This window comes from Chiroxiphia lanceolata, chromosome 1 (assembly GCF_009829145.1).
Source record: "Chiroxiphia lanceolata isolate bChiLan1 chromosome 1, bChiLan1.pri, whole genome shotgun sequence".
NCBI lineage: Eukaryota > Metazoa > Chordata > Aves > Passeriformes > Pipridae > Chiroxiphia > Chiroxiphia lanceolata.
In genome coordinates this window covers 153,656,961-153,676,520 of record NC_045637.1, presented here as the reverse complement: position 1 = coordinate 153,676,520, position 19,560 = coordinate 153,656,961, and the positions used below count along the sequence as shown (strand labels likewise).

General features: G+C 45.0%; 1 protein-coding gene across 1 annotated transcript in view; it reads left to right on the top strand.

The window, feature by feature from the left end:
• The window catches only part of OBSCN (obscurin, cytoskeletal calmodulin and titin-interacting RhoGEF), a 184,195-nt gene that overhangs the window by 27,487 nt on the left and 137,148 nt on the right, over positions 1 to 19,560 (top strand). Inside the window, exons 8-15 of the mRNA XM_032686197.1 lie at positions 112 to 384; positions 3,120 to 3,395; positions 4,709 to 4,984; positions 10,040 to 10,315; positions 14,412 to 14,681; positions 15,769 to 16,044; positions 17,169 to 17,444; positions 18,577 to 18,852. Of these exons, the coding sequence (XP_032542088.1) occupies positions 112 to 384; positions 3,120 to 3,395; positions 4,709 to 4,984; positions 10,040 to 10,315; positions 14,412 to 14,681; positions 15,769 to 16,044; positions 17,169 to 17,444; positions 18,577 to 18,852 (2,199 nt within the window). The remainder of the gene's footprint in view (positions 1 to 111; positions 385 to 3,119; positions 3,396 to 4,708; positions 4,985 to 10,039; positions 10,316 to 14,411; positions 14,682 to 15,768; positions 16,045 to 17,168; positions 17,445 to 18,576; positions 18,853 to 19,560) is intronic.

Here is a 19,560-nt window from a genome sequence, read left to right as displayed (position 1 = left end):
ATGTAGTTTGGACTTTGAACAAATCAATACCTAATGTAGATGTAAATATACTTATTTATTGGTGTGCACACAGTTCTTTACCAGAGCTCTGTGTCTGTTATTTTGTTTCAGCACTTGCAAACTTCGTAAACAAAGAGAAAAGTGGAGGACTTGTCAAGGCCATCACTGGAAAACAGGCTGAGTTTGTTTCTGAGACCTCCGAGGCCAATGTCATGGTGAAGTGGTACAAAGATGGGAAAGAAATCACAGCCAGCAAGAAATTCACCCTGGAGGATAAGGGAAAACTGCACAAGCTCATGGCTTCGGCTGTGACAAAGGAAGATGAAGGAACTTACATGTGCAAAATTGGAGATGACAGCCTTGTTTTTGATTTAAAAGTCTCAGGTAGGTCCGTGGTGCAAGTGTGGGATCGGAGTCTGTGTGAGAAATTCAAAGTTTTGTTCATTTTACTTGTCCTTCCTTGTAAATGGATGGATTTTTGGGGTCAAGGCTGCACACCACTGTTTTCAGAGGCTCTGACTTGTTGTGGTCCTTATGCAGATCCACAATAATATAAAAATGATGTGATATTTTAAAGTCAACACAAGCTTCAAGTAGGGCTGGAGTCACAACTCAAACACCCCCTGGCTCAGCAGCTGGGGAGCCTTTATTCTTTTAGCTCAGCACGAGCCTCACCTTAGGGCCACCTCAGACAGGAGGTGCAAAACCTTACAGTGTCCTCCTTTGGCAAGTTGAACTCCTGCTTTTGAGAGGGAAGCATCCCCTGCTGTTCCCAGAGGACACTGTGATCTCCCCGTGGTACTGTGAGGGAAGCTGTTAGTCCGTGTCACGTGCCCATCGCAGAAAGCACGTGGTTGTCAGGTCAGGCCCAGAAGAGAAATGCTTGTCACCACTGCATTCCAGAGCAGGATGGAGCCAGGGTATGAAGTGACACAGGAATTCATCTGTGAAATTCGATATCGGTGAAATCCAGCTTGAATCAATTTGCGTAGCCCGGTGGGAACCTTTCTTCTAAAAGGGGTTTTCTGGTTTATTATGCCTGGAGCCTAATTTTTAACCTGGTCCTAAGTGAAGTGAAAGCTTCTCGTGGCCTGTCTGCATTGCAAGCACAATGAAATTTAAGAGAAGCATCAACTGAGTGCTTGTGACCTGTAGCAGCACATCCAGGTTACTGTGATGCTAAAAACTCAGCAAAGCCAGTTAATTTGGGACAGCACTTGAGGGATTGCTGCAGGATTTACTGAGCCAGAGGGATTGCTTCTAGTCCACAGCTGGTGTTTACTCAGGTATTGACTCTGCATCTCACCTCCAGTTCTCTTTGGCTGAGGATCCAAAGTGATGCAAATTCACTCAGAGTGTAATTCCCAGTTCCTGACTTTATCCACTGAAAAACTGTGGAGCCAACCAGGCTCTGCCCAAACTGATTCCTAAAAAGCAATTTGTATAAATTGATTTATGCTGTCTGATTAGAGCATCCCAAGGTGGATTTAAAGAGGGTTCTGGAGCTGCCTCAGTCTGAACATGAGGTACAGAGGAAGCCTGCAGGATTACCTGAGCTGGGTACCTAAATTTTGATGATTATGGTGAATCTCACCTGTAACTCCTATGATAAAACACCAAATGTCTCAGGCAAAGAAAATTGGGATCACCTCAGTCATAGAATCCCAGAATGTTTTGGGTTGGAAGGAACCTTAAAGCCCATCCAGTTCCACCTCCTGCCATGGACAGGGACACCTCCCACTAGCCCAGGTTGCTCCAAGCCCCGTCCAACCTGGCCTTGGACACTTCCAGGGATGGGGCAGCCACAGCTTCTCTGGGCAACCTGTGCCAGGGCCTCCCCACCCTCACAGGGAAGAACTTCTGCCTAACATCTAACCTAAATCTACCCTCTTTCAGTTTAAATTTAAACCTGCCCTCTGTCTGAAGCCATTATTCCTTGCCCTGATAATTACGATTTCCAGTGAAATACTTGCCTGGCATGGCAATTGTCCTTGGGATACCCAGTGACTGAAGGCAACAGTTGCTGCTAAAAGAAATGCAATACTGAGCTAAGGTTGGCTCCAACTGGCAGCCCTGAGCTTGCTCTTGAGGCAAGAGCTGCCCTGGTGGAATGAAGGGTATGAAATCCCTGACATGCCCATCAAATATTCCTTGTTAGAGACGGGTGTGTAGAATAGGTTTGCTCACATTTCACATCAAGATGCTGTCTCCACTTTGTTGCCTTCACTTTTACCTTTAAAAACACACTTGAGACAAACCTGAGCTGCTAAAAATGATGTGTTTTTGCTGCCTTCATGACACATGTTCTCTGTGGGTGTGTTTGCACAGCTCATACCTGTGCCAGCAGCAGGGTTTGAGCTGAGGCATCAATGCAGGAACCTCAACTACTTGAGCTGTGTGGGCAGTTCTGAGTTCTCTGCTGGGAACATCAGTTCCCACAAAAACATATGAGATTCTTGACTTCTCTATTCATAAAATCATAGAATGGTTCGGGTTGGAAGGGACTTTAAAGATTATCTTGTTCCAAGCCCTCTGCTGTGGGCAGGGACATGTTCCATTAAACCAGGTTGCTCAGAGCTCCATCCTAAATGAAGGTGGAGAATATTTTATCAACTAAATTATTCCATATGTACCCTGCTCTGGGGAAGAATTAATCCAGGGGGGCTGATATTGTGATCAGGGAGCTGGAACGGTCTCAGAAACATTTAAAAAACGCTGCTCATCACTTCTCACCAGATTTTCTGAGACATTTTAAGTCTTAAGTGTTTTTAAGTCTTTTCAAGTCTTTTCAAAGCTGTTTCTGTATTCAGGCATCAATATATCCCTAAGACTTTGCTTAAAATCAGAAACAAGGGGTGGTGAATAAAGTACCAGCAGCTGGAGGGCATCTGGACTTAATTTAAAAAATCCATGAGGATGTAGGGGAGATGAATGGGATTGCAGTGTAGCAGAGAGCAATTATCTGAAGATCAGAGAAGGAGTTTGCACCATCTGTTAGAGAGTCAGGCACCAACATTTGTGTGTGTGATGATGAAATAATGATCAGTGATTACTGTGTCCTCCCTTTTTGGTGATAAACCCGAATCAAGGTGTGAACTGCTTTCCCTTTTTCGCTCCAGACGAAGCTGTTACTTTTGTCAACAAGCCCAAGACGACTCCAGAAGTATCAGTCAGTCCTTCTGAAACCCTGGAGCTGGTGTGTGAGGTGTCAGCTGCCAGCGGAGCTGTGGTGTGGAAGAGGGATCACACCGAGGTGAAGCAGGACCAGAGGACAACAGTGGTGTCCCAGGGGACACAACGAAAGCTCATCGTCAAGAGGGTGACACAGCAAGACCAAGGGAGCTACACCTGCGAGGTGAAGGATGACAGAATAACATTCCAAGTCAAAGTCAGAGGTGAGGAAGCGCTGGAAATGCCAAAGATAAGGGAATATTCCATTCTGAGTCAGATCTTACGTTCAGAGGATCATCTCATGGGTCTCTCTGGGGTGAAATATCTCAGCCAGAGGGCTTGATTTTTTTGGTCAGATTTAATGACAATACACACAGTTTTGCACCCATGACCAGTTGTGATCACAAAGAAATGATGGGCAGGGATGGAAATTCCCTCTGCTCTCACAATTAGCTGGTGTGTCTGTAGAAAAACTCCCACAGAAGCACAGAGGTGCAGGGATAGATAAAAGGGAAGGGGGAAGGGTTTGAAGAGTTCTGGTTAGATCCCATCCCTGGAAGTGTTCAAAACCAGGTTGGATGGGGCTTGGAGCAACCTGGTTGCTTCCACACCTGGTGGAAGGTGTCCTTGCCCATGGCAGGGGGGTTGGAATGAGGTGAACTTTAAAGTCCCTTCCAACCTGAACCATTTTGTGATTAAATGGAGAATGACTGAATTTAAATGACCCAAGTAGGTAGAAAAAGAGCAATGGTGCCTGGATATGAGGATACAAGGGCTATTCCCTCCAGATTCACTGGAATCTTGGAGAGACATAGGAAGAGAAAAAGAGAGAGGTTGTTTCAGGAAGTGCCTGATGGTGCTCTAAGATCCAGGTTCAAATTCATGCTAAAACTGTGAGGTTTTAACACTACACGAGAATTCCCATAAAATTCCCATTTCTATTCACCTCTTAGCAAAATACAGATGAAGGTGCTTTCTTGTACTAATGGGCCATTATGGAGATGGGGAAGGGCCTTGAGGGGCCATGTGAGGACACTGAGGGCACTTGGTGTGTCCAACTGGAGAAGAGGAGACTGAGGGGAGACCTCACTGCAGTTCCAATGTCCTGGAGGGGCAGAGAAGGGGCAGACACTGAGCTCTGCTCTGTGGGGACCAGGGACAGCACCCAGGGAATGGCTGGAGCTGTGTCAGGGCAGGTTTACGTTGGATCTCAGGAAAAGGTTCTTCCCCCAGAGGGTGGTTGGGCAGGACCTGGTTAGACCAGGCTGCCCAGGGCAGTGGGCACAGCCCCAAGGCTGCCAGAGCTCCAGGAGGGTTTGGATGATCCTCTGGGACACAGGGTGTGACCCTTGGGAATGTTCCTGTGCGGGGCTGAGGGTTGAATTCGTTGGTCCTTGTGGGTCCCTTCCAACTCAGCACAGTCTGTAATTCTGTGATATGTGTGAGGGGCAAGTGTAGTGGAAGAGGAGGAACTTGATTAAGCTCTGGAGAAGATGATTGCAAAAAGCTGTGTGTGACTGCTGTGGTTTTCTGACAGAGCCAGAAGTTGTGTTTACAAACAAGGACAAAGTGAAGAAAGAGGTGAAAGCTGCACTATCAGAAGATGCCACTCTGAGCTGCGAGGTGGCCCAGGAGAAGACTGAAGTGAAGTGGTACAAGGATGGGAAGCTGATCACCTCCAGCAAGAAGTTCAAGGTGGAGTCTGAGGGCAAATCTCGCCGTCTGGTGGTGGGTCAGGTGGAGAAGAAGGATGCTGGGGAGTACAGCTGCGAGGCTGCTGGCCAGAAACTCACCTTCAGGATCGATGTCACAGGTGGGAGACATATTTTGTTTTTTGTTTAATTGGCTTTTCTTTGAATCTGAGTGAAGGACTGGGCAGATCAAGAGTTTACCTGTAGGTACCAGTTGTTCTGGGCTCCTCAGTACAAGAATGACAAGGAGCTACTGGAGAGGGTCCAGTGGAGGGTACAAAGATGATGAGGGGTCTAGAGCATCTCTCCTATGAGGAGAGACTGTGGGAGCTGGGCCTGGTTAGTCTGGAGAAAAGAGGACTGAGAAGGAATCTCATTAATGCAGATAAATATCCCCAAGGTGGGTGCCAAGAGGAGGGTGCCAGTCTTTTTTGGTGGTGCCCAGCAACAGGAGGAGGAGCAATGGCCATTAATTAGAACACAGGAAGTTTCACTTCAACTTGAGGAAGAAATTCTTTGCATTGAGAGGGGCAGAGCACTGGAACAGCTGCCCAGGGGAGGGTGTGGAGTTTCCTTCCCTGGGGACGTTCCAAACCCACCTGGGCAAGTTCCTGTGTCACCTGCTCCAGGTGACCCTGCCTTGGCAAAAAGGTTGGACTGGATGGTCTCCAGAGGTCCCTTCCAACCCTAAGGATTCTGTGATTCTTTGATACTGTATCCTTATATCAGCTCCTCAGCTCCCTGTGTCTGTCCTTAGGCTGAGATGAAGTGAACAGACTTTTCATCAGCAGGCACTGTGTTAAAGGACCTCTTCCAATCTGATCATCAGAGCTGGTATTTCTCCTCCTGTTATGGATATTCTTCTATGAAAGTCACTCTTTCCTCTTCTTTTGCAAGTGAGAGGACAAGAGCAAATGGCTTCAAGTTGCTCCAGGGGAGGTTTAGATTGGATATTAGAAAAAATACTTCACCAAAAGGATTGTCAGGTATTGGAACAGGCTGCCCAGGGCAGTGGTGGGGTCACCACCCCTGGAGGGATTTAAAAGCCCTGTAGATGTGGCCCTTGGGGTCATGGTCAACCATTAACACTGTGATGGACCTACCAGCACAGTGTTAATGGTTGGACTTGATGATCTTCCATGCCTAAACGATTCTAGGATTTCTTTGGTCTCAGTATATTTTGCAAGAGGTCTGGTAAATTTTATCTCAGGCTCTAGTCAGCCATGGAATCAGCTCCATTCTGAGTGATTATTTCTGAACTGGATGATAAGAAGGAGTTCGATTTTTTTTTTTTTTTTTTTAATTAGTATTAATAACACTCCACTGTCTTTACAGCCAAATCCCTCTTTGTTAACACTACAGTTGTAGTCTCAGAGCTGATTGGAACAGCGAATCTATTTTCTCCTCTGCTTTCTTACAGCACCAACCCTCCTGGGACCACAGTCTGGCAGGGGTTTGGCATTTTATCAGCTGTGTAGAAGAGCGACTGTGTTGGGAGTCCATTGACTCCACCCTCTGTGGGGTACCCAGGGTGTGGACTAGGGCACTTTGGCTCTTTGCCATGAATTCTGTAGCTCATCCTTTTGCCTGAGAGAGCTGCCAGTTTCGGTGAAGGATGAGTTACAGTAAGGGTAGAATTGAGAGGCACCTTCCAGAGAAAATTCAACATGGACAGTGATGGAAAGATCATCAAAGAAATCTGGAATGGTTTGGGTTGGAAGGGACCCTAAAGATAACCTAGTTCCAACCCCCCTGCCATGGGTAGGGACACCTTCCACTAGTCCAGGTTGCTCCAAGCCCTGTCCAGTGTAGCCTTGAACAATTCCAGGGATGGGGCAGCCACAACTTCTCTGGGCAAAAGTGGTATAAACCAAGTACGTGGTCAGCTGCTTAAACTGGTTCATAAGTTCCTGCAGAGGTATGGATAGAAAACACAGAAATTTAGTGCTTTTCCACTGGAATTTCTGTCTCTGAGGGCTATTCTTAGCTGTGTGCCTCAGAACCCAAAGGTTTTCAGCCCTCTCAGACCGGATGACTTCCCGGCGGCGCAGGGTAACGCAACACCCTCCCCCTGTGCCCTAAGAGGAGAGATTGCCTGGCTACCGTTGCTGTATTCCTCATGGGAACAACTGTAACATGACATCCCGGTCCAGCACTGGCTGGAAAACGATCCAGTGTGAAAGTCAGGAGGGATTATGAGTACTCTGGCTGGTTGGATCTTTTGCGGCAGAAATCCGTCTCTTGCTCTGTTATCCCAAAGTCCAGCAGCTTTCTGGGTCTTAATTTATCCCATTGCCCTTGCACTTGGAAAGCTTTTCAGGGTTCCTGTACCTCAGGGCTCCACTGGGAGCACAAAGCCTGCCCTGCTTAAGGGCAGGTTGAAGGTTAGACCCTCAGTGTTGAGTTTTGAGGTGCAACTGTGGCTTTTTTGGATTGATATAAAAAGAACGGGGTACTGCACACCTTGGGACTGGGTTGGACGTGTAGAAAAAGAGCTGATTCTGAAATCTTGTTATTTCAAGATTCGTGGTATGCAGGGAAATCCATACTTGAACATGGAGAAAGCTTCATGTAATGAAAATGGTTTTCCTCAGTTCCACTGAAACTTCCCTGACCAACTTCAGCTGAGGTTGGAAATGTCATCTGCACTGAATAAACTTGCTTAAGTTTAAAATAAATTTATAAGGCAAATTACCATGTAAATCACTTCAGGAGCTGGTTAAAAGTTTTAGTCCCATTTCCTAATCACTATAAAAATGGTTTATATTAAAGCTCAGGAATGAAGAGGACAAGTGAGATGGAGCAGGAATGTTCCTTCCCTGCTAAGCTGACACTTTAAACACAGCACCCATGGACACAGACTGGTCTGTAACTCATTTTAGTGCACCCTGCACATTCCAAATCCAAGTTGTAAATGGACATTAAATCTTTATAATTTTGAAACCAGTTTTGAATGCAAGCCCTGGTGTGTGGTTGAGCTCTTTTAGACACCAAAATGCTGCTGCCACGTGCCTTTGAGGGTTTTGCATCACTCAGCATAGGCCACGTGCCTTCTAAATGGCAATGACACCTCCTTACACCCCTGCCACAGCCAATATCAACAGAGGAGCTCAAGTTTAAAGCCTACAAGCCGGATTCCTGCTCTGGTTTGCTCCCTGCAGGGTATCTCTCTTTCCATGGGCTGTGCAATGTTCAGAGCAAGGCTGTGATGTGGCTCCAGGACGGTGGGTAGTGACACAGTCAGCAGTGTAGGAACCTGACCTGAGCTCACCCCTTCCCCTCACCCTCCCAGGCAGCTGCTGCCACTCAGAGCACAGGCACGATGAGATGGGATGCAGAGGAGAAAGTCGGCGAGGAGGAGTAAAGGATGGCCCTGGGAGGCTGCAGAGAGTGACTGGGAGAGGAAGGGAGGGACACAGGTTATGGAAGGGGCTCACCATGTCTGCCAGGGAGAACCACGAGCCTTTAAGCTCACAGAATCATTGAGGCTGGGAAAGACCTCCAAGGTCATCAAGTCCTACCTGTGACCAATCCTCACCTTGTCCCCCAGCCCAGAGCACTGAGTGCCACGTCCAGCCCTTCCTTGGACACCTCCAGGGGTGGGGACTCCACCACTGCTCTGGGCAGCCCCTTCCAGTGCCTGACAACCCTTTCCAGGAAGAAATTTTTCCTAATATCCAATCTCAACCTCCACTGGCACAGCTTGAGGCCATTTCATCTCGTCCTGTTGCTAATTACTTGGGAGCAGAGCCTGACCTCCCCCCTCCTGTCAGGGAGTTGCAGAGCCAGAAGGTCCCCCCTGAGCCTCCTTTTCTCCAGGCTGAGCCCCCCCAGCTCCCTCAACCCCTCCTGGCACTCCAGCCCCTTCCCCAGCTCTGTTCCCTTCCCTGGACACGCTCCAGCCCCTCAACACGTTTCTTTCTCGATGTCACCTTCACCAGGTGAGGCCCAAATACCTCAGTCTGGGTGGATGAATTATCTTCCATGTTTGCACTGCAGCTGGAATGCACCGGGAAACCCATCCACTTGCTAATCCAGCATTTCCTGTGGAGCTGGTGCTTCTGTTCAGTAAAGTCATGGACTTCAGTGCTCCAGTAAAAACCTGGGAACCCAAACAGTCATAGGCTGCCTTTGCTGTGTGATGTCCATCACGTGGGCCCACCAGAAATATGTTACCCTTCTTGTGCAGTTATGTCCTGTGGAAAATCAGTGGGGACAAAATGTAGCAGCTCATTTATTTAGGGTCTATTTCTCCTTCCACATCTCAAATGCACATTAATATAAAAGCTAAAGGTGTGACCACATCAGTTTTTGCTTAAAGGAGAACCAGGCAAAACAATCATTAATGAGTAAAAGATGCAATTTCTCAGTCAGTGCTACTTAGGTGACAGTTGAATTTTATCAATGCATACACCTAATTAACTGGTAAATGCACAAGATATTCTTTTGATGCCAACTCTGCTTGTTGAGATGGAAATTCGAAGTGGTGCCATGGAAGAAAGTTATTTTAAACCCTTAATTTTTGTATCTTTTGTTGAGTATTAAAACAAGATTCCCTATGGCCTGTTTGCTGAAAAATCAGAGAATTTTTTTTTTTTAGGAAATAAAAGTATACTTCAATTTTTGTAGGCCAGTTTTATATGCTATGGAGGTCAAGTATTTTTCCATATTAAGAACTGTGTCTTTGTCATTTCTTTGGGATTGGGTTGCACGATGTTTTCTGAACAACACCCAGTCTTAATCTAAAATACCTGTTAAAATCCTGTAAGTAATGTGATAGTGGAGGTGACAACTTGTAGTTGTGCTGTATTTGGCTCTTTCCAAATGTGGGGAATAGGAATATCATAAAGATAAAAAGGGGGGAATTTTATCTTTGTCTTCATTAGAAGAAATTTGAAAATGAGGAGGTCGAGCTGTTCATGAAGAGGAGTCTGAGAGGTATAACTGCATGGACTGTTTTTTTGAGGGTTTTATGTGATAAAAAGAACACGAAATTATTGTAGAATCAAAGAATTATTTAAGTTGGAAAAGTCCTTTAAGATCATTATGTCCCATGGTTAACCCAGCACTGCCAAACCCAAGTTCCTGCAGAGCACCTACACCAAATACATGTAATATCTTCTTGCCACGAGCTATTTACATCTTATGCATATTTTTAAATTGTTTCCCTATTTCAGAGGCAGAAGATGCCTTTGTCCACAAGGAGAAGGTGCAGAAAGAGGTGAAAGCTGTGCTATCAGAAGATGCCACTCTGAGCTGCGAGGTGGCCCAGGACAAGACTGAGGTGAAGTGGTACAAGGATGGGAAGCTGATCACCTCCAGCAAGAAGTTCAAGGTGGAATCCGAGGGCAAATCTCGTCGTTTGGTGGTGGGTCAGGTGGAGAAGAAGGATGCTGGGGAGTACAGCTGTGAGGCTTCTGGCCAGAAACTCACCTTCAGGATCCATGTTGCAGGTGAGGGATTGCCTTGTTACACCTTTTTTTTTTGCTGTAGCTGTGAAGTTTCCTGGTGGCATAGGTTAACTTTAAGCCTTGCTCTGTATGGGTCTGCAGCAGAACTTAAATGGTTATTCTTAAAGATCAATATTAAGGGCATATGTTTGGATGCTTTGGGAAAAAGCCCATTTAGGCCCAGTAGTCTTTTCCCTGATTTTGACCAGGAATGGTGATAAGGAAAAAGGATGTGAGAACAAGACAAGCATAACACAATCCTTCCACTCTTTAAGGGTCTGTAGTTCCATTCTTAGAATTTGTAGTTTCTGTCTCTACTGGGACAGAGTTTTTCTGTCACATCTGTACAAGAGATGTGGCTTTGCTGAGTTTTGCCAACATGACTTCATGTGGAATTGCACCACACAGAGAGGTTCAAGTGACAGTTCAGATCAATATTCAGAAGTCTGTGTGTGCTGGTGAATCATCAATGCACCAATTTCTGTCCTTGCTGCCAGTTATTTTTGTGGACAAAAAAATCACGCTGTACTTCCTTTCTCATCTTCCTTTCTTCTGTCCTGCTTGACAGTGTTTCAAGGGAACAATAACTAAATTTGATGTAGATGTTTCTTTTCTGACTGTGGATCACAAGAAAACCTCAAAGAAGCATTCAATTAAAAGCACATCTATTAAAAGCACGTCTCAGGGATGTGGGGCAACACAATTGGATTTGGTGCAAAGATTTGTCCTTTTTCTCGTGAGATTTACCCAACACAGGAATCTAACCATGCCTTTTTAGAAGTGTTGACATTTTCCCAGCCTGTTGGCCTGGTCACACCACTGAACCTTTTATTTTGGACCTATCTGCGAGTGATTTTAAGCATCTTCCACGCTGGAGGTGGTTTGGGGCTGGCCTGCTCCCAGGTACCCCATGATGTTACAGCACTGGGACTCATGTGACTGCCAGCTGTGGGCCTTGCTGAGGAACAAACTATTGGGTTTCACTCTGCTTGCTCTACCACGTCTGCATTCTGTGATATACATTGCTGGGGGATGACCCTGCAAGGAAACTGGAGACAAATCTGCCTCGTTATCCCTCGTGCCAGAAAACCTGTGGTAATGCTTATTCCATGGCTCAGTTATGTGACCTTTTTCTTTTTTTTTTTTTTTTTTCTCTAGCTCTATGCAGGTTGTAGGAACAGTACAGGGTAAGACTGAGGTTGCCATTTTATTTCAAACATGCATTTGATAGAAGAAGCTCTTAAAGAAGTTGCAGTGGTTTATAAATCAAACTGTGAAAGGCAGAAATTAGCAAAGGATCTTATCACAGTGTTTGAAGGAAAAGCTCTTCGTAGCTTCCCATGGAAGGATCTTCTCATCTGGGTCCAGGAGACCTTTTTCCTTCACTGGTGCAGGAATTGAAGTGGTCCTGGCAATTTTTTGTGTGCAGCTGAGAAAGTGGGGAAAGCTGTTGACAGCAATAATGGAAGGTTTCAAGGGTCTTTTGGGTTAAAACCCAAAGATTGACCTGCTTTTAGGGCTTCTGAAACAGGAGTCATATTCATGACTATGAGGGTTCACTTTTTTTTTTGGAAATAGCACCATCCTCTGCAGGTTGATGTGGTGGGTCCCTCACTCTCACCAAACTTCTCTGTATCTCACATCCTTTCTGTAAACAAGGGTAAGGAGAGTGTTGCACCCCAAAGTGTTTTTCCTATCACAGGCTTTGAGGTACTTGGGTACCATGGAAAGAGGGAGGGGCATTTTGTTTCCAGTATATAAGTGACTGTTGCCCATTGCTGCCAAGGAGAGGCCATTTCTCAGATTTAGCAAATGGGTAAATATCAGAAAGTAGAGAAGAAAAGGCCCTCTCTTTCCACTGAGAGATTTGCTGGTCACTGTAGGGGCAGAAATGATGGGATTCATCTAGGTCCTCCTTCAAGACTGCTAAGGAAGAATGCTGTGGAACTAGAAAGAGAAAATGGATCTTCTGATCCGTTCTGATCTCTTGCTTTAACCCCAGATCATCTTTGTTATCCCCTTGCTGCTGACTGAAGATACAACTGAGCAGAAATACCAATGTGAGTTTGTGTAAAATACCATTACCCTAAGGGAAATTCAAGCAACTGAAAGCTCTCACTGAAGAGAATTACCTGGGATGGAGCACAAATGTGAGCCTAGGAGTCCCTCACTCAGCCTCCTCCTGTGTGATGGAATCCCAGAATGGTTTGGGTTGGAAGGGACCTTCAAGATTTCTCATCCCACCCCCTGCCATGGGCAGGGACACCTTCCACTGGACCAGGTTTCTCCAAGCTTCATCCAACCTGGTCTTGAACACTTCCAGGGATGGGAAGTGTAACATCCATTGCTTATAATGAAGGGGAAAATATCTGCCTAGAGAGGTTTAGAGCCAAAATGAAGAAATCAGCCTGTAGGACAACACTTTCCAGGAGCATTGGCTTGTTCTCTTCAGAAGTGTCACAGGAAGTGCTCTGAAATTTGTAACCCACACTTTTTTGCACTACTGTCATTTCCTAACCCCGGAGACACAACTTTCCAGCAGAGCTCTCCTTTTTTCATTCATTATTTGTGCTCTGTCTTTTAAAGGATTTATATATATAAAAAGGATTATATATATACAAAGGATTATATATATATTTTTGCTGGCCTTAGTAATCCTTTTTTTTCTGTTCTTCTGCTGGGTAAGATATAAATTCTGAGCACTTCAGTGGGGAGGTAGCAAGTTCCACACTCAGTATTGAATAAATTGTTGATCTGTTCTTCATGGAGCAGTTCTCATAATTCATGCAAGTTTGGTAGTTCCAAAGAAGTTTATTACAGAGATTTTTTTATTATTATTCCTCTATTTACTGTATCATGTTAGGATCCCTATCTCCAATGTTCTTTCCTATGTCCAGCTTCTAAAATTATGTCCTTGGAACTTATCAAAACCAAGCCTAAAATCAAATTACTGTTCTTAATTCAGTGTCTGTTTGATTGGAGTATTTGGCAGTCATTCCATCTGGAAATCCAAGATGCTCCTGGCACAGCTCCACTGGAGGTGACCAAGATGATTAAGGGGCTGGAACACATGTCATATGAGGAGAGGCTGAGAGACCTGGATTTGTTCAGCCTAGAGATGAGAAGAGAAAGCAAAAGGAATCTTTAATTACTGCCTGCATCTGTTTAATAAGAGGATATGGAGTCTACAGCTCTGTGTCTTCTCAAAGATCCGGGGTGATGGGAGGAGAGATAAAATATACAAGTTGGAACTTGTATGGGAGGTTCTGAAAAGATATTAGGAAAAATTTGCACCGTGAGGGTGGCCAAGCTCTGGGACAGGAGCCTTGAGGTTGTGGGGTCTCCATTGCTGGAAATACTCAGGACTCAGTGGGACATGACTGTGCAGAGCTTGGTGTAATTTCATCTGCTCTGAGAGGGGAAGTGGGACTGGGTGGCCCCCAGAGATCACTCTTAACCTGAATTACTTTGTGACTGTGATTTTGCACCATTAGCAGCATGTATTCTGTAGAACATATCTGGGAAGCGATGCTGTTCCATAAGGATACAGCTCTATATAAATGTCTGTGAAGGTACTCCACCTGTTATGCATTTATTTCATAACCCTTATTGATTTTTTTCCTAAATATCACTTGGGCCCAGCCAGGGGGTTGGCATTGGCAAATGAAGGATCCTGCCTGGAGTTTGTCCTGTTTACTGTGACTGTGCAGCCCAAACTTCCCTTCAAGTGAACAAAACACACCCTGCTTTCCCAGGAAAGCCCATCCTGCCTGGCCTGTAGAGAGGGACCCTCCAGAGGGCCTGCAGGAAAGCTGGTACCAGCTCTAAGATCAGGCATGGAAGTTCTTCTTGCTGCCCAAATGAGCAGCAGCTTGAAAATGTGGTGCCTGGAAGTAATTTGTTCCTGCCAGTGCTTCATCGAGCATTTGCTTAACTCTGACTCTTTCAGTCTTTTTTCATTCCACAGCAGATTTATTTAAGCTGTGATGCACCAGGTGGTGTCTCACCAGAACCCCAACACCACCTGATCTTGGATGCAAAGCTTTCATTTTCATGGGCTTTTTCCTACTTTTTTTTTTCCTGCTTTCCAATCTTGCAGATGACGCGTTTGAACACAGAGACAAAGTGCAAAGGGAGGTGAAGGCAGCGCTGAAGGAAAACACCACTCTGAGCTGCGAGGTGGCCCAGGACAAGACTGAGGTGAAGTGGTACAAGGATGGGAAGCTGATCACCTCCAGCAAGAAGTTTAAGGTGGAGTCAGAGGGCAAATCTCGCCGTCTGGTGGTGGGTCAGGTGGAGAAGAAGGATGCTGGGGAGTACAGCTGCGAGGCTGCTGGCCAGAAACTCACCTTCAAAATCCATGTCACAGGTGAGAGAATGTGCTTCACCCCTGTTTTAACCTAAAAAAATTGAAGGAGAGGAAAGTTATGTGGCTTGGCAAACTCCATCTCAACAGGCAGCGACTGAACCAGCACATAAGTGGTGTTGGTTTACTCATGATAATTGTCTTTGTGCTATTATGTCTGTCTCCCTTCTTTTGAAACTAAAAATGCAGTGGATTTCTGTAGTCCAGACTCAGGTTAGGCTGAAGATCATTGGGGAATTTCTCTGGGAACCTGGTGAAAATGCACTGGTAGCAAACTGGGAATTCAGTAGTGGCAGGAGAAATTAAAAGGCACAGCAAATCTGAGCACAGGCATTATCTCATGGAAGTCTCTTCCTGAAATAAACTTCATTATAGAGGAAACCTTTTTATTATGAATGGAAATACTACACCTGTTCTCAGAAGCAGTAGATGAGGAAACCAGATATCACCATGATATCAACAAGAACAAGTTTTAACCTTGGCATCCCTCAGTTGGATCTCAAGGAATTTAAAGCAAATTGAAGGGTTCATACATTAAATTTCTTTTTGACTGTGACATGGTGCAGTGCAAAGGAAATTCCACGGGAGCTGGCTAATCTTCATTCATTAGAAAAACACAGTTCTGGGATGGCACATCTCTAAAACATTTGGAAAATAAAGATACAGACACAAAACAGGCTCACAAAATTTGTTTCCCAAAGTTATCTTTGCTTTTGCTGCAATTGTGGCTCTTGGCAAAACTGAATTTAAGTCAGCAAACTGACTTCTTACAGATCTCGTCCACCTATCCTGTGTGCTGCTGGATTTTGGGATATGTGAACTTCTTTTCTGCAGATTTTGGAGAACGATAGTGGTGGAAATAAAAACAACTTTGGGGTCATGTCTTGGACTACCAGTAAAGGAGCCCTTCACCAGCATTTGATGTAGTTCAAATGTTAGCTGTTCAGTTGATGCTGTTGGGAGGGAATGTGAATGGGAAATCCATTTCAGCACCACACTCCAAAGGCTGGTGTGTGTGCATTTGGGAAGGGATCTGTGTATGAGAGAGGGCTTAATTTTCAAAATCTGCCCTTGTACCCTTTAACTGCAGAGGCAGAAGATGCTTTCATCAAAAAGGACAAAGTGAAGAAAGAGGTGAAAGCTGCGCTATCAGAAGATGCCACTCTGAGCTGCGAGGTGGCCCAGGACAAGACTGAGGTGAAGTGGTACAAGGATGGGAAGCTGATCACCTCCAGCAAGAAGTTCAAGGTGGAGTCCGAGGGCAAATCTCGCCGTCTGGTGGTGGGTCAGGTGGAGAAGAAGGATGCTGGGGAGTACAGCTGCGAGGCTGCTGGCCAGAAACTCACCTTCAGGATTGATGTCACAGGTACGAGAAGACTCTTCAGCCCATCGTTCCTATTTCTGGAATATTTAGAAAAATCAATATTATTTTTTAAAACCTTTTCGTGTTACGCTTCAAATTTTTGGCAAATGTCATTGGAATGGCCCAGTTCTGATGTAGAAATGGGGCAAAAAGCTACAAATGCAGTTGCCTTCATATATTTTATGTCAAAGCTTAGAAATCCTTAAAACAGGGGTCCTTGGAAGCTACACATCACTGTAGGAAAAGTAGATTGTACCTCTTCTTCCTCACACATTGGTGCAATGACAATAAACCTGCACCACAGCTTGTTCTCAGTGCAGGGTCATGATTGGGTGTGTGCATTGTTTTATTTCCCTTGTAAGGGCTTGTTTCAGCCTGAAGGGACAATATGGCAACAGAGCTTGATACATATGAAGCCTCTAAGGTGTCAGGTAAGAGGCAAACTGGGGAAAGAAGGTGTCTTGGAGGCTCAATCCAGACACATCTCCCTGCTGGGGCTGTAGAGAGGTAGAATGGATTCAGCTTTACAACTCCCTCAAAACTTCCTGAACCGCTTCTGAGTGGTATGACACGTGTCTTGTGGAGAACAAGAGGATTTCACCATCTGGATGCAAGATGAGCTGAGGTTTTTCCTCAAGGAAAAGTAATTTACTTTCCTCGAGGAAAAATAATTACTGAGAAGTAATAACAGTGTCCTGGTCGTGTCAGTCCTGGTCTAGCACCTTAGATCATTTGTCTTAACAAAATGATCTAAGCAGCAACAGAAGCAGCTACTGAGAACCCAAGAAATCAATTCTATGGGGCTATGATGCAGCACAGGACAGCTCCTTCCTCTAAAAATTTGTTACTTTGCACTCAACTTCAACTCAAATGTGTCCTGCCTTGGCTGGACCCTGCCATACAATGCTTCTGTGAACCATTCAGAGGATCTTCTGGATTTCAGAAAACCAAAACAGACTAAAACCACATAAAACCCCCACCACAAAATGGTTTGTGTGTTCTGCCAATAGTTTGAGATGTGCATTGTCGAGTCTGGGGTTGTTTTCCAGGATTTACCTGTAAACCACAACAAGGGGCCTGGACAGCAACTTATTTTGGAGAAACTCTGAACTTCTCTCTCTTTTCAGAGCCAGAAGTTGTGTTCACAAAGAAGGACAAAGTGAAGAAAGAGGTGAAAGCTGCGCTATCAGAAGATGCCACTCTGAGCTGCGAGGTGGCCCAGGACAAGACTGAGGTGAAGTGGTACAAGGATGGGAAGCTGATCACCTCCAGCAAGAAGTTCAAGGTGGAGTCCGAGGGCAAATCTCGCCGTCTGGTGGTGGGTCAGGTGGAGAAGAAGGATGCTGGGGAGTACAGCTGCGAGGCTGCTGGTCAGAAACTCACCTTCAGGATTGATGTCACAGGTAAGAAATACCTTTCTGAATGACAGGAGAGGACAATAAAGCAATAACTGTGATATCTATTCCACCCTGGCTCGGTTGCTGTGCTCTGGGTTTTGTTGCAGCCCGTAGGGTTCACCTGATGTTCTGCACCTTATTGCCTGGATTTGTAGAAATGGGAATATTTGGCTTTAGATGGCACAAAGGCTTATCTCATTTTTAGTTGGGCTACATAATAATAGTTGCAGGTATAAATATAATAACATATTATTTAGCACAATATTCAACATATATTCATGAACCTGCATGCCTGGGATCCCAGAGAGTGATTCTTTGTGCATTGATCCCCTTGAAAGGAGAGAACCATTCAAAAATCCTCTTTTTATTAGACTTCCAATCACATTTCTGAAAACTGAGAGGCTGGAATAGATTTTTCCATTTGTGTATTCAGCATCAACATGTCTGAAGATGGGTTGAAAACAGAATTTTTTTGGTGAACTGGGCTTCTTGTGTGCTTGAGATCTCAGCCTTTTGAGATGCCTTACTAATTCTGCCAGGTGCCAAACGCCCCTCTGCTGTGAAAGATTCCAAGAAATTGGTCTTTTGGAACAGGATTTACAAGGTGCCCAAACTGCTTTAAACATGTGATGTTAAAGGACGATTTGATGTTGCAACAACCTTGGGGACCTTGCCAACCTGACCCCCCTGAGCCCTGGAGGGAGATCATATTTCTTTGTCTCTTTGACAGTCACGTTTCTGGCAGTGGAAGAGGCCATGAAGAGTCTGTTCCAGAAGCCCATAATTATTTATTTTGTCCTAGATCTCAACTGAAAGAAATCTGGGAGGTTTTGATGATATGCAGGACAGATGTTCTTGGGAATGTTTAAATTAAATATTTTTTTTCATGGTGACTTGCAATCACAGGGTTGATATCAAGGATATTTTGGTCCTTTCCATTCCTAAGCTCTTAATTCCCAATTTCCACGTGGCAACTCAGTCCCACAGAAGGGTTGATGCTGCCTAGTGACAACAGTTGGTTTTGGCAAGTGACAACCTAAATATTTTCCAGACCAGCCTACAGGAATCTGTAAGATCAATCTCATTCTAGTCCCTCAATCATAAATAATCAATTATTTCCTTCTTTTTCTGCACCCAGAGCCCAAACCTGCATTTATAAACCAGGAAAAGGTCCAGAAGGAGGTGAAGGCTGTGCTGACAGAAAGTGCCTCCCTCGTGTGTGAGGTAGCACAGGATGCAACCGAAGTGAAATGGTTCAAGGACGGAAAACTTCTGGTTTCCTCCAGAAAATTCAAAATAGAGACCGTGGGCAAAACCCGGCGCCTGGTTATAGAGCAGTTGGAGAAGAAGGATGCTGGGGAATACATCTGTGAGGCTGCAGGCCAGAAGATGACATTCAAACTGGAACCAACTGGTGGGTACTCCCTTTGTGGTGTTAAGCACCAACCTGTGAGGAAAACTGGGTATTCCCTACCCAGCAGCCATGGTGCAGCCACCATCTCCCCTGGAGCAACGTCAGTGAACCCCCAGGGCACATTAATTTTCAATCTAACAGTGCAGAGGGGGGAAATCTGGACTTCTTTTTTTTGGTGTGAGCCCCAAAAACGCCCAGTTTTGTGGCAAAGTGTTGTGCAAGATAGAGAAGAGGCCAAGAGTAAGGTACTGGAATCACAGAATGGTTTGGGTTGGAAAGAACCTCAAGGATCATTTTAGTTCCAACCCTCCTGCCTGTGGAGCAAATAGAAAACAGGCCATAAATTCAGGCTTAGCATATTAATATTCCTTATTAACTTGACCTAAAATCCTAAAAATGGGAGAGGGAAGAATTATACGGGTTATTGTACTTCTTAGCAAGAAGCTTATTGTGGGCAGCAGATAAAATACATATGTTTGCATTTTCTTTCTCTGCTTCTCTACTAAGCAGAAGCTCTGAGTTACCTGAGAGATCATTTTGTTTCTTCTCACTCATTAAAAGATGATACCAGCCACAAATCTTCACCCATATTCCCTGGATTATTGCAGGCTGTGGATGAGCTGGCGTTGAGTCAGGAAGAGAGAGCAATAGAATATTGCTGTGTTAAGGATTCAATTATCTAAATTCTTAATTTTCCTGTTTCAATGT